The 14143-nt window shown below is 42.2% G+C and overlaps 1 protein-coding gene across 2 annotated transcripts in view; it reads left to right on the forward strand.

Moving 5' to 3' along the window:
- Positions 1-5931: 5931 nt before the first annotated feature.
- Positions 5932-14143, forward strand: part of WAPL (WAPL cohesin release factor) — a gene marked incomplete at both ends in the record, with an annotated part of 58915 nt that continues 50703 nt past the window's right edge. Inside the window, one exon of one of the 2 annotated variants that reach the window (XM_084245660.1) lies at positions 5932-6445. In XM_084245660.1, the coding sequence (XP_084101786.1) occupies positions 5947-6445 (499 nt within the window). The remainder of the gene's footprint in view (positions 6446-14143) is intronic. The other variant, XM_084245659.1, reaches the window with a different exon arrangement.

The raw sequence follows: 14143 nt of genomic DNA on the forward strand, positions 1-14143 counted from the left end.
AAATTTGCTTCCCTGTGTAATCCGCAGTGGAATTCAGGTAGCTTACTCTGGTGTGAACTCAGGGCTATAGTGGGAAATGGTGTGGGGACCTGAGGACATTTGCTTGCCTCAGTGGAGCCAGGGAGGAAAGTGGTGCAGCCTGCAGGCCATTTGAACTCCTCCAGAAGGGGTCTAGGTTGAGTGTTCTCTGCCTGTCTTTATCATCAGACATAGAGAGTGAAGATGGGGCCTCCTCGGTGGCGCAAGCGTTTAGGTCTTGGCACTATGAAGCTATCCACAGCCACTGCAGCTGACCCACATGGCACAGCAGACAGACCTCTCCTGTCTCACAGGCTGCTCCCCTCAGCAGTGTATTTTAGTCGATCAGCCTGCTTTGCTCCCCACTCTGTCTCTGTTGGATCCTCTTGGCACCTGCACCTCTGGTCAGTACCCCATTTTTTATATGCATAAATAAAATAAATCTTAAAAAAAAAGAGGCTGAAGAGCCCTAATATAGCTCTGCTCAGTATTCATATAGGAAGCTTCCACAGGCTAAATACACATAATTAAAAAAAATTTCAAATCGTATACCATTTTCTACCAAGAATGTCTACAAGAAATAATGGGTATCCGATGTTTAAGAAAAAGTTGATTCCCTCATTAGTTATAATATGTTGAGCAAATGTCAGCCTCTTCATTTCCTTACCTATAAATAGGGATAACAGGCAGCGATGTAAATGAGGACTTCCATGATACCTGATGCACAGTAGGTTCTTAATGTTCTTTCTTTCCCCTCCTCCACCCTAATGAATATTAAATTGCAAATGCTATGGGTATACTCTACACCAATGCTGTCATCTTTTAGTGCGTGGCCCAATTACCTGGAGGAATCCTGTCAAAGTACTGATTCTGACTCAGGGGAGTTGGGGTGGAGTCAGGGATTCTGTATTTTTTAAAAAAATTATTTCCCTCCCCCCAGGGATTCTGTATTCCTAGCAAGCTCCCAGGTTATGCCTATAACCCACTGACCAGGACCACTCTTTAATTAGCAGTAACACTACCAGTTTCCATTACTTAACACAACTACCCCACAAAAAGCACTCAAAAGGATTCTGCAGATTAGCTATCTTTAATAAAAAAATAATTCTTCCATTTCAGCTTCATGTGGAGTCACTGACACAACCAAGTCCCCAGTACTAACTAGGCCAGGGCAAAATGAACTGTGCTAGGGTATCCTTTGGTCTTGGAGGATTCACAACACTTTTCTATAGGAAGATCTTGCATTTGTCTCTCTACCACTTCTGGTTTTTTGATCTTAGCCTTTGCCTCTGATGATAATTACCTGTTAATTAGCACCCACCACAGTGTCATCTAAATAATTATAGTAAGTGCAGATTGCACCTTTGCCGGCAATCTTCAAACAAACTGACAAAACAAGATCCTATGCCTTTTTTTTTAAAGACAAAACTGACCCAAATAAAAGTCACTTGCACACCACCCACAGTGGAACACACAGAGACCTGCTAGAGCTTCCACTCAAATAAACTACCAAAGAATTGAAAGTACTGATACACTATTTGGGAAATAGTAAATGTCAGAATATAAATTTTGCAAGCAAGACCCTCAGAAGTAAAGCAACTCAATCATGCTAAGATCAACCTTAAATTCCAACTGGGGAGGGCTGCAGGATCTCTGAACTAGTTCTAGTTTTTCTTTATTCGCAGTTTCTCAGGTACATTGGAAGAGCTTGGTAACTTCTGGGTGCACTCAAAGGTAATTACCCATTTGTGGAATAAGGGGAGGGATTTTCACTGAAAACAATTAGCATTTTTTTATTTTCCAAGTTGACTCTCCATTAACCTGCGACCAATGATACAAGCCTGATGCATCGTGCCCCTTTCCAGGAGGAATAGACTGTGCCACTCTAGAACTGTTAACCACTGCAGCCTTAAAAAAAAAAAAAAAATCCCTTCAAACTTTCCAGTTTTCTGAGTATGAAATACACTAAGAGGGAGAAACCTCACCAGCACAAAGGGTGTGTAAGGAAAACACTCTTTCCTCCCGTCACCCGCCACCTCCTTTCCTTCCCCAGAAGCAATCACTGGTTCAGTTCTTTAAACATTTTATTAAGGAAAATTGCAGAGCTACAAGTAGAGAGGCTAGAATAAAGAGCCCATGTTGATTACGCAGCATCCACAATTAAAAACAACCGACTGGCTTCTTTATTCTCCCTCCAGTTTTTCGGTAGGATTTATTTATTTGAAGGGGAATCCCGGACACCGCATCATTGTACCCGTCAGAGTTTCAGTATGCCTGTGTTTGTGTGCAACAAAACTCCATTACTGTTATAACACCCGACATGGGTAACATTAATTCCTTAATATTATCCAATTCTCGGGGCCAATGTTAACAGGTGTGAGACAGGCGTTGAAAGAAGTACAAAGGGCCGAAGAGTAGGAGGGAGAGCATTTAAGGGCTGGGGCGACATCTCCTCGCGACCCCTGCAGTCGGGTGTCTCCCAGCTCCCGCCGTCGGTAGCCGCACGGGGCCAGCCCCGGGTCGCGGACGGCAGGGAGCCCCAAGTTCCCCGCCTCCCTTCTCCCGGGCGGCGGCCCCAGCAGGCCCGAGCAGCTGCTCAACCCAGCGTCCCCAGACACCGGCGGGTCCCTGGAGGGGAAGCGATTGATACAGCTGCCTGCACTGCGCCCTCGGCCCGCCCCTACGGCACCTGCATCTCCCGGTGGGGCTCGGAGCTGGAACCAGCTCCCCAGCCCAGGCGGGCCGGGCCTGCCACGACCGCTCTGCCCGCGGCCGGCTCCCGCGCTGGGCTCTCAGCACCGCGACCTCGCGGACCCGGACTACAACTCCCGTCGGGCCGCGCGGCCGGGCCAATGGCGGGCGTCGGAGCATGCGGGACGCAGCGCTTGCACGGCGGTTTGAGTAAGAGGCCGCGCGATTGGCTGCGGGGTCGGGCGGCCGCGCGGGGCCTGTGGGAAGCGGAGTGACGGAGCGAGCGGCTGTTGGAGGAAGGAGGTGGGGGCCGGGAGCGCAAATGGCGTTGAGATGGTTCAGGGCCCTGTTCAAACTCCAGCGCTGACCATTCACCGGCGGAAGCGGCGGCGCAGGAGGCGGCGGCGGCCCAGCGGGGGCACGTAGCTGGCTCCGGGACCGGCTGTGGCGGCGGCGGCCCGGGAGGCCTAGGCTCGGGCTCTGCTGGCGGCGCTCAAGGCGGGGAGGGAAGTTGCGGTGCCGCCGCTCCTCCCCCCCTCCGCCGGGTTTCCTATTTACCGAGAGCCGAGTCGCGGGTTCTGACGGCGGCGGAGCGCCGGGCCCCTCTTGGCGCACCCGCCGGCCCTCTTCTCCCGCGCGGGCTTCCCGCGCCACCCGTGGGCCGTTGGGAGCGGGAGAGGCGGAGGCGGCCTGAGGCCAGAGCACCCGCCAGGCGCCGAGGGTAAGTGAGGTCTCGGGCGGCCGCCTAGGCCCGGAGCTCGCCGGCGAGGGTGGGGGAGGCAGGGGCTCTGGACGGGGAGAGGGGAGTGGGGCGCGCTCCCCGCCCGGCCTCCGAGGAAGTTGGGCAGGGGAGCGACCTGAAGAACTCTTTTTATTTTCCTGCTTTTCCCGAGTTCTTTCCGGGCGCTGCTGATGGACGTCCCTCTCCCAGCGCGGTCAAGTGTGTTGGTTTCAGCCCTGAGCCCTTTGCCGGCTTTTCCTCTCGCCCCGGCCGCCCCCGAGGCCTCACACTGCCCTGGGGATTTGGTGGCGGAGGCTTCCGGGGCGTCGGAAGCGACATCCCTTTCCTGGGCGGTGGGGGTGGGGAGGAGAAAAGTTGTGCGAGCGTCCAGCCGGCGGGGGGGCGCCTCCCCAGCTACCTCCCGTCGCACCGACCACCCCCAGGTGAGGATTTCGGGGCGGTTAGGGCTGCCCTTTGCTGCTGCTGTTTCTTAGTGGAAGCCCCTGAACTCTCGGAGATCCGCCAAGACGCTAGACGTGGTGTCGGGGCTTAGGGGTGAAGACTTTCCATCCCCGCGCACCTCCCTGAAAATTCGACCTGGCCTTGGGCTGAGGCAAAGGCCTAATGACCGAAAAGAATTGGTTGTGAATCAGTCGTTTTTTTCTCTTCAGTTAGGCTACTCTTTGGGGTTTCAAGCCTGAACCTTATAACCCTGTGCACTTGAAATGCACTTACAATACAATGTCGGATAGGGCTGCACTTATTTTTAAGTTTATGTATACTTCACACTCTAGGCTTAGCTGATGCCGTTACAATAGACCACAGGGGCTTTCTGAGAAAGACGTGGAAAAACTATACAGGAAAGCAAAAGTAGGGGCTATTACATAATGAATTGCCTTGCACTTGGGTTCTGAACTTAGGTTACTAAGACAAAAGTGTTTCATCTACATTTTCCATTCCATACCTCTTAGAGTATGTATTTGTAAAAGACACGGACTATTAAAAGCCAAGAACGATTTTCTTAGCGCTTAAAATAATTAACTCCTTAATATTAAATATTCATCTCAGACTTTCAACTTGGAACAGTGAATGCTTTGTGTTTCTAAGACCATTTTTACAATGAGTATTTCTGGTGTGGGCCTAAAGGAGCTCAAGTCCAGGATTTTGGCTTGGCCTTTAGTCAGCATTTTTAGGTGATTACTGTGTTAAGTATATTCAAAGTGGTCCAGCTTTGTTGGTGTATATGTAAATGTAGGTCTGTAAATTAGTGCTTTACATTCTTGGAGCAGTGGAAAGAAATGACTTTGTTCTTGCAGCTGCTAAATATACTTAGTTTAAGTTTCACTTAAAAAAGACAACAGGCTCTAAGTTTCAAGAATTCAAGTTATTAAAGGAAAAACATTTGAAAGACAGATCGAAACATATCATAAAGTAAAGGTCAGATATCATTCCAGTTGTAAATTTCAAAATATGGAGCTTTTTTCTCTACGCCTCTAAACTGTACCTCACTTTTTCCCAGTTATATTTAATAATTGATATTTAAACTTTAGAAGGTCAAAGTATGAGAAATGAAAAAGCATTGATAGTATTTAAAAGTATTGTAATTTGTTTTAAAAAATGTTTGACTCTTGATTTACTGTCCTAAGATTTTTTTTATCCAGTATTTGTTATTATGTAGATAAAGCAAATTGATTTGCCCTTTTATACAGCAAAGAGGAAAATAGTGTCCTATGTTTATATTGCTTCATTTAATAATCCAAGGCTCCAGAAATGTAACTCAGCAAATGAGCACAGCTCTGTAGGGACAAAGAAGATAGAATAGGTATGGTTTCTTGCACTTAGGGAGATGACCAACTAAGGAGTATTTTTGAAGTTACAGTTCAAATTATATTAGGCCAAGAATCATCCTTAAGGTTGGGTTAATAGTGAGGGTTGTAACACATGAAAAAATAGCATCATCTTTTCTGATTGTTTTTCCCCTTGTGAATAAATTTGAAATTTCTCTGAAATTTCAGAGAACTAGATTTAGTTAATTGACATTTTTGAAATCCTGAAAGTTAACATTTTGTGCTTAATTTCATATTAGAGATAACTATTCTTCAGATTTTTTTAAGGGGAAAAATGATGTATATGAGGAGAATAAGTCGGTTCATTTGAAACTTAAAAAAAAAAACCCTCTTCCACTGTAACTTGGCTTTGTGGATGCTGTATAAGTTAGTAAGAAAGTGGTCAATACACTTTCTTACTTTATAAGTAGCATATGAATGAATATGTACTCAATGTCTAAAAAACGGACATGTAATTGAAAATAGAGTAAAAAAAAATGAGCCTGTCTTTATAACCCCCTTTATATTTATTTAACCATGTCAGAGATTTGTGTCTTGAATGTTAAAAAGCCACATGGGGAGAATCCTTAGGTTCTTATTTTTATATTTGCTGTTAATACTTGTTAAAAATTTAGTGATTATGTTTTTTTTTTTACTTTTTCCCACAGAGAATATGAAACAGGTGTCAAAATGACATCCAGATTTGGGAAAACATACAGTAGGAAAGGAGGAAATGGCAGTTCAAAATTTGACGAAGTCTTTTCCAACAAACGGACCACTCTTAGCACAAAATGGGGAGAGACCACATTTATGGCTAAATTAGGGCAGAAGAGGCCCAATTTCAAAGCAGATATCCAAGAAATTCCGAAGAAACCTAAGGTGGAAGAAGAAAATACTGGCGATCCTTTTGGATTTGATAGTGATGATGAGTCTCTACCAGTTTCTTCAAAGAATTTAGCCCAGGGTAAGGGTTCCTCTTATTCAGAATCTAGTGACGCTGCTCAGCTGGAAGACATCACTTCTGTACTTGAAGCTAATAGCAAAATTAGTCATATGGTGGGTGAAGACAGTGTTGTATCTGATAAATGCTTACATTTGGAGGATACTTTGCTTGGGAAAGAAAAGAGCACAAACCGTATTTTAGAAGATGATGCAAGCAAAGGTAGCTGTGCTAAATTAATGACTTCAGGTAAGTTTTGATTTTCTTCATTCTGATCCAAGAGAGCATTGTGTAAGCCACTTAGTTAAATTCTACACTGTTGTATGTACTTGGGATTTCTTTCTGAATGATGACTATTAGGGATTATAGATCATTTTTAAAAAGATTTAATAAACCAGTGAAGGGTGAAATTTTACTTAACCAACTTGGATTTCATTGTTTCTATACTATTACAATACTGTTACAGAAAGATTGGAAGCAGTTTTTATAAATCTCAAGCTCCAGTTCCAAAAAGAAATATCTCTTGTGTTAGGATTACATAGTATTTCTATTACTGGAAGATTTGGATAGTTATTGATAATAAAAATGAGATGAGCGTTTCCTAGTACTGAATCCTTAAGAGTAATTTGTCCTTTGCCCTTAATTTACGTGCCTCAAAGAGTACTATACAAGGCTGTCTTGCATAGCTTCAATAAATATGCTGAACATTTTTCACTTTTCTTCTCACCCTTACATGAGAGGATGAGCTAGTTGTTACTGTCCTTCTCTTGGTTCCTCGCAGTTAATTTTGATTTGGTTGGCTAGTGGCAGAATTGGAATGAAATTCATTTATTGTTTTTCAACATGTTGAGCCACTTATTGTGTATCCTCCACTGTGCTAGACTCTGGGAATGCTGTTCCACATCAGTTATCCAGCGTTTTAGTGTTCTGCTGATGCTTGCTTTCTGTTGGTAGTTAATCTGGAAAATGGGGCAGATAGGCTGGAGAAAGGAAGATGAGGCTGAGCAGTGGTGAAATTGGTCAAAGAAGGCAGACATAGGCTTCTCTAAGTGCTGTCCTGCAGACAAGTACATCATTCCAGGCAGAGATGTAGCAATAGGAAGAATGTTTAAGAAGAAAGGGAATAGGAACTTTGAAGCTACCATATTTATAGGCAACAATTGCTTGTATAGCTCCATCTATGTATGTCCAAACTGCCATTTGAAATTGTTTGTGAGAACTGGAAACTTTCTGTACAGATGAGATGTTAGCTTTCTGGTCTAATGTAACTAAGTTGTAATTTTAATTCTGGGGCTGATACCATTCCATAAAAATGGAGTTTTGAAGAGAAAATGTGTATTAAAATGTAGATAAATCATGTTCAAGAACAACTTGTCCCTCTCCTTCCTTTATAAGATATCCTTTGTAGGAGGAAATGGTGTAACATACTCTCTTTTTTTTTTTTTTTTTCCTCCTCTCCCTTGACCACCTAGAGTTGCAAAAGCCCTGGCAGCCCTCTTGAGGGTAAGAAGGGAAATTGTTTATAGTTCTGGGGATCCTTCTGTACTTTGTTGCTCCTTTTTGACTCTCTGAAATGTGCCTAGACACTTTTCTTGCATTGTGTCTGTCACAGTCATTGCCTTTACTCATTCAGATAGCCTTCAGATTTTAGTCAAAATTTAGAAACCCAAACCTAAGATTTTTGATAAAGGGGGTCTCTGACAATTTAAAGTGATTCTTTACATTTAATGAAATTGAGATCCTTCTGAGAATAAAGTTTTGAACTTCAGATTAGAAATGCTTGAATATCTATTTAGGTCTTAGACATCCTGTACAGGTCATTTCCAGGCATTTTATTCAAGAACATTGAGAAATTCTGTGATTAGCTTATTCGAGGTATACAAATCAATTTCCATTGTATTTTTCCAGTGGAATCTTCTGCTCATTGAGACCATTTTCACTGTAGAATTGTATTTTGTCAGTAAAGAGGGCTGATCCAAGCTCAAATTTATATCATCTCTCCTGGCATTGTTTTAGCAGGCATCTCTTTATAGGGAGGAGTATGTAGTTAATTTTTAGGTTCTATTAAATATTTTATACCTGGGCCTCCCCGGTGGCGCAGCGGTTGAGCGCTGGGTTGCGAAACTGCGCGCGGCCTCTGCGGCGCCGGTTCGATCCCCGGCTGCTCCCTGGCCACCAGAGGAGGGTCCCACATGGCGTGCAGACCTCTCCTGCCGCCCGCTGCTCCCCTCAGCAGTGTACCTCGGTCCTTCTGCCTGCTCTGCTCCCCGCTCTGGCTCTGGTGAATTCTCTCACCCTCCCGCGCTTCTGACTGTACCCAGTGCATGTATAAACAAAACAAACAAACAAACCAGCAAACAAATAAATAAAGCATGCCTCTATAAAAAAAAAAATAAATAAATAAAAAAAAATAAAAAAAAATAAATATTTTATACCTGATAATGTTTTTTAAAAGTGTGTCTGATTTGAAGAGGAAACTCAGAATGAGAGCATGATAAAATGTAAAGTGGCTGGTACTTTCCAAATAGATGCTAAGGGATCTGGAAACAAGATTACCAACTATGACTGACAACTTCAGGGAAAGGTTGACTTAATTAAAAAGAAAAAGAAGAAAACCATTACTATGGAGTGATTAGACACGTGAAAATAGAATGTTAAAAGAACCCTATGTATCCTCTTTCCATCTTAGGCAGATGTGTGTATATGGCACATCTTGTTCCATTTATTCTACACACTACTCTGCCTCCTATCCTTTACCTTTTGAATTATTTTAAGACAGAGTCAGTATTTCATCTTTTTATCTGCAAATAATTTAGTTACAGTTGCTATTAAACCCAGTGAGTTCTCAAACAGGTGTGCCATTTAAAAAGGACTACTAGCAGGACGTAAAGATTTACCCTTTTGAGAGATCTCAGAGCATTCCTTATAGTGTGGAATTCCAGGGCTATGTGCATTAGGGGTAAAAGAGTGAGACTACTTCTAGTCTCCATCTTTCTGCTGTCTGCTACAGGTTTTTAATCTGTACTCTAGAGTAACATGTGTAAAGACTTACATTTCTATTTGGCATACTTACCCTGCCAGCCAGCTGGGATTCAGTCTTCATATCCTGCCAAATATTAAAAGACAACTCTGGCATAGGCTCTTAATTTGCATGACTGGTTTTGTAGCCAGTAAATTTTTTCCCTTTGCTTAAAGCTGTTGTATATGTATAAGTTAGATGTTATTGTCAGAGAATTAAGAGGTTTGATTTAGAATTGAAGATGATTTTTAGAAAGGGAAATGAAAGCTTTAATTAGGCAAGGAATATGTGAGCTGAGATGAGATTGTCCCCTAATCATTGGATAAAGTTCAGGTGATTAATGTGAGTTATTAAATTCTGAAAGTACAGTATCAGCAGGAGTTAAGAGAAATAGATAAGAGACCTATTATTACGTTACTTTTATATATCTATTGATTCTTAATCACAAGTATGTAAGGCAGGCTTTATTCCCAATTTATAGAGGGTAAAACACAATTCAGAAAGATTGAATAGCTTACACTGTTAGTGGGAGAACTGAGATATCTATAGGGTTCTTTTCATAAAGTGCCGTTATATTCTGATGTGAGTGAGACTAGTGTTTTTATATTTAAAATAAGACTGCCACTGTATGATCAGTTTTCACTTTAGTATTGGAAATAACTTTGACATGGAACAAATTATGGATTCCCTCTTGCCTCTATTTAAATAATTTTTTAAAAAGATTTATTTATGCATACAAGAGATAAAGTGGGGAACAGACAGGTGAATCTACTGAAACACACTGCTTTGGGAGCAGTGGGGCAAGTCAGGAGAGGTTTGCTGCTCCATGTGGATTGCTCCCTGGCTGGCTGGGTGCTGCAGAGGCTGCGGATAGCTTCATAGGTTGCATCTTAACCATTGCGCCACCAGGGAGGCCCTATTTAAATAATTTTTTTAACAAAATAAAATGGTGACTGAACTACTTAAAATACTAGGTGAATAAAGCTGTCATTTTTTTTTTTTACAGGTAATAAGTATCTTGAACATTTTTTGTTCTGTACACAAATGGTAATTTAACATGCAAATTATTACATTGTAATTTTAAGTAAATTAATTTTGTTTCAGAGTAGAACTTAATGTTTAACAGATATCTTAGTGAATGAAAAAGGTCATTCTCAAGGTTTGAGCAATATCAAAAATATAGGTGACCACCACCAACTTTCTTCTCAGATTCACGTTGAACACCAGACAGGGACAGTACAAGAAAACTGTAGAAGTTTCTGCCTTCTAGGAATAGAGCCATTGACTTCTGCTGGTCATGATGAACAACTGTTAGAAGTGTTTGTGGGCTAGGTTCAAAGAGATAGTAGTATAGAATTTAAATAAGAAATCTTGGTTGGAGGTGATTAACTAGCAATTAAGTGTATGTTACTTGAAAGTGGAGGAGTAGAAGAAATTAAGGTGCACATAAGAGGAAAAAGTATTGCGTTCTGAAGAACTTGACTTGTGTAATGATGAAGAAAAATAAAGAAATAGAGGAAAAGCAACTAAAGCACCTGAATGTTATTTAAGTTAGTGATATTTTATAGAAGGCAGCAGAAAAGTGTTTTTATGATGGATCAACTGAATTGGAACTCTGCAGCAGAGTCAACAAAAACGAGTACTGCAAAGCAAGCATTGGGGGTTTTTTTTTTTTTTTTTGGAAGAGATTTATTTATGCATACAAGAGTTGGGGTACAGGCCAGAGATGGGGGGGTGAGAGGATTCACCAGAGACAGAATGGGAAGAGAACAGGCAGACTGACTGAAATATACTGCTGAGGGGAGCAGTGGGTGAGACAGGAGAGGTCTGCTGCGCCGTGTGGGTTGCTCCCTGGCTGGCCTTGAACCCGCGCTGCAGAGCCTGCGGACAGCTCCACAGCGCAGCACTCAACCTGCTGCGCCATCCGGGAGGGCCTAGCATGATACTTTTAAAAGCATTCCATGTTGTTGCATGTGTCATGAGTTCATTCTTTTTGCTAAGTAGTATTCAGTCGTGTGTATGTACCACAATCCATTTCACTAATTGAAGGATATATGGCAATTATGAATGAAGCTGATATAAACAAACATTCACATTTATGTGGACATGTCCTCATTTCATTTGGTGTGGGATTACTGATCATGAATATATTGATTTTAAAATACTTGCAGAGAACATAATTTTCTATAAAATATTTCCTGTAAATATTGACTTTTAAAAATAAAACTAAATTGCAACTTAAGTATCTAGTGATTTAACCTTTTTCTCTGTAAAATAAAAGATACAGAAAATCACACAATATAATACCTAGAAAGAAAGAAGTTTAGCTTATTCAATTAATAAAAAACACCACCCATGTCAAGAAATAGTTTTGCCAGCCACTCTACAAACTCTTCTTTGTGTCCCTCTTGAACCCCCCAAATAAATACTATACTCTTTTTTTTTTAAAGATTTATTTATTATTTATACATACAAGAATTGGGGTACAGGTCAGAGGTGTGGGGGGTGAGAGGATTCACCAGAGACAGAGTGGGGAACAGAGCAGGCAGAGTGACTGAAATATACTGCTGAGGGGAGCAGTGGGCGAGACAGGAGAGGTCTGCTGTGCCATGTGGGTAGCTCCCTGGCTGGGGATTGAACTCGTGCTGCAGTGGCTATGGACGGTTTCATAGGCTGCTGCTTAACCACTTGCGCCACCAGGGATGCCCTCAGCTGGCAATTTAAAGCATTTTTATAGGGGCCTTCTTGGTGGCACAGGGGTTAACATCTTAGAGCTATCAAGCTATTGCCAGCCACTGCTGCCAGGAAGCCGATCCATGATGCCCAGCAGATCTCTACTGCCTCTCCCACTATTCCCCTTAGCAGTGTATTTCAGTAGAGCTGCCTGTTCTGCTCCTCACTCTGTCTTTGGTTAATCCTCTTACCTCCCACACCTTTGGACTACACCCCAGTTCTTGTGTGCATAAATAAATAAAAATGTTCAAAAAAATAAAGCATTTTTGTATTTTATAACACAAAAACTAAAGTTTACATGTAAGTTTAAAGACAAACAGCAAACTACCCAGCTGGGCCCAATACACCAGGCAGTCAGTACAAGTCCACTCAATCCTCTCCCTTCCCCAAATCAACACAGCCTTACTGCCAACTTCCCTGGGCCACCTCATACCAAGGAGGTTGTTCTCTCTAGGTGGCAATTGACTTTTCAAACTAAAATACACAGATTTTTGGGGTTACACAAAGACCTTCTAAAACATAGTTGGTTTTTTGACTTCTAAGATTTAATTTTATTTATGCATACAAGAAATGGGGTGTAGGCCAGAGGTGCTGGGGCGGAGGGGACAGTGGCAGTAAGCGGATTCACCAGATTCCATGAGGAGCAGAACAGGTGGATCAACTGAAATACACTGCTAAGGGAAGCATGGGGCAAGCCAGAAGAGGTCTGCTCTTCCATGTGTGCTTTAGCTCTCTGGCCAAGGATCTAATTCAGACCATAGTGGTGAGAGTGCTGAGACTTAACCTCTAGACCACCAGGGAGGCTCTACATGTGTGTATTAAATCCTTAGACTGATAATTTGCTGTTTTGTACCTTGCTTGTGATTTCACTTAATGTATTTAGACCTTTCTCCCTTTATTTAAAATACTTGCAGAGAGTATTTAAAATACTTGCATGGAGTATTTAAAATACTCCATGGTCTGTCAATTTCTATACATGCTGTAAATTTCTTAACTAGTTCTTGGTTGATGTCACACTTTTGGATTGCTTCCATTGTTGCTTTATTTTTTTTTTTAAGATTTATTTATTTGTGCATACAAGAATGGGGTTATTAAGGCCAGAGGTGTGTGTGTGGGCGGGGGGCGGTGAGAGGATTCACCAGAGACAAGAGTGGGAAACAGAACAGGTGGATTGACTGAAATACACTGCTGAGGGGAGCAGTGGGCGAGTCAGGAGAGGTCTGCTGTGCCATGTGGGTTGCTCCCTGGCTAGGGATCGAACTCCTGCTACAGTAGCTGCCGTTAGCTTCATAGGTTGTGTCTTACCCCTTGTGCCACCAGGGAGACCCTGTTGCTTTATTTTTAATTATTTTTTTAAGATTTATTTATGCATACAAGAACTGGGGTGTAAGACCTAGGTGTGGGGGATGAGAGGATTCACCAAAGAGAGTGGGGAGCACAACGGGGAAATCTACTGAAATACACTGCTGAGGGGAACAACGGGTGAGGGAGGAGAGGTCTGCTGCCTCATATTAAGCTCCTTGGCCAGCCGGGGTTTGAACTTGTGCTGCCGTGGTTGGTGATAGTTGATAGCGTTTTCTTTAATCCCTGTGCCACCGAGGAGGCCCCTGCTTTATTTTTCAGACAATAAACACCAGTTAACTCTGACTGTCAACCAGTAACTTAAGTTACTATCCTTCATGTGCAGGATGGGATGGATACAGGTTTACTTTTATCTACTTAAAACCTTTGGTGTCAAATTTGTCTTGAAATTTACAAAGTATGTTTTTCCCCTTACCACCACCAGGGTCTGGTCTAGTGTGGCTTGCTGTAATCAAGGAGACTATTTCCTGAAGGAAAAAAATGACCCAAAAATGATCCGAAGAGGGTAAATGCTATAAAACCTCATTTAGGTTCAAAATGCATTGTGAGAAAACTTAAAATTTTCAGAGCTTTTTGGATGTTGAAATTGTGGAGAAGGGCTTGTGAACTCGTGATAGTATACACTTCAGATGGTTGCTATGAGATCAAATAAATTAGTAGATGAAAAATATTTTGAACAGTGCCAGACACATATTAAGTGCTTATAAGTGTAGTTTAGCTTTGTTTTAATTTTTTGTCAGCTTGATTGGGATGTAATTGACATGCAATATTGTATGTTGTTATTTTTATTTTTTTTAAAGATTTATTTTTATATATTTATGCATACAAGAACT

This window comes from Talpa europaea (assembly GCF_964194135.1).
Source record: "Talpa europaea genome assembly, chromosome: 10".
NCBI classification, from domain to species: Eukaryota; Metazoa; Chordata; class Mammalia; order Eulipotyphla; family Talpidae; genus Talpa; species Talpa europaea.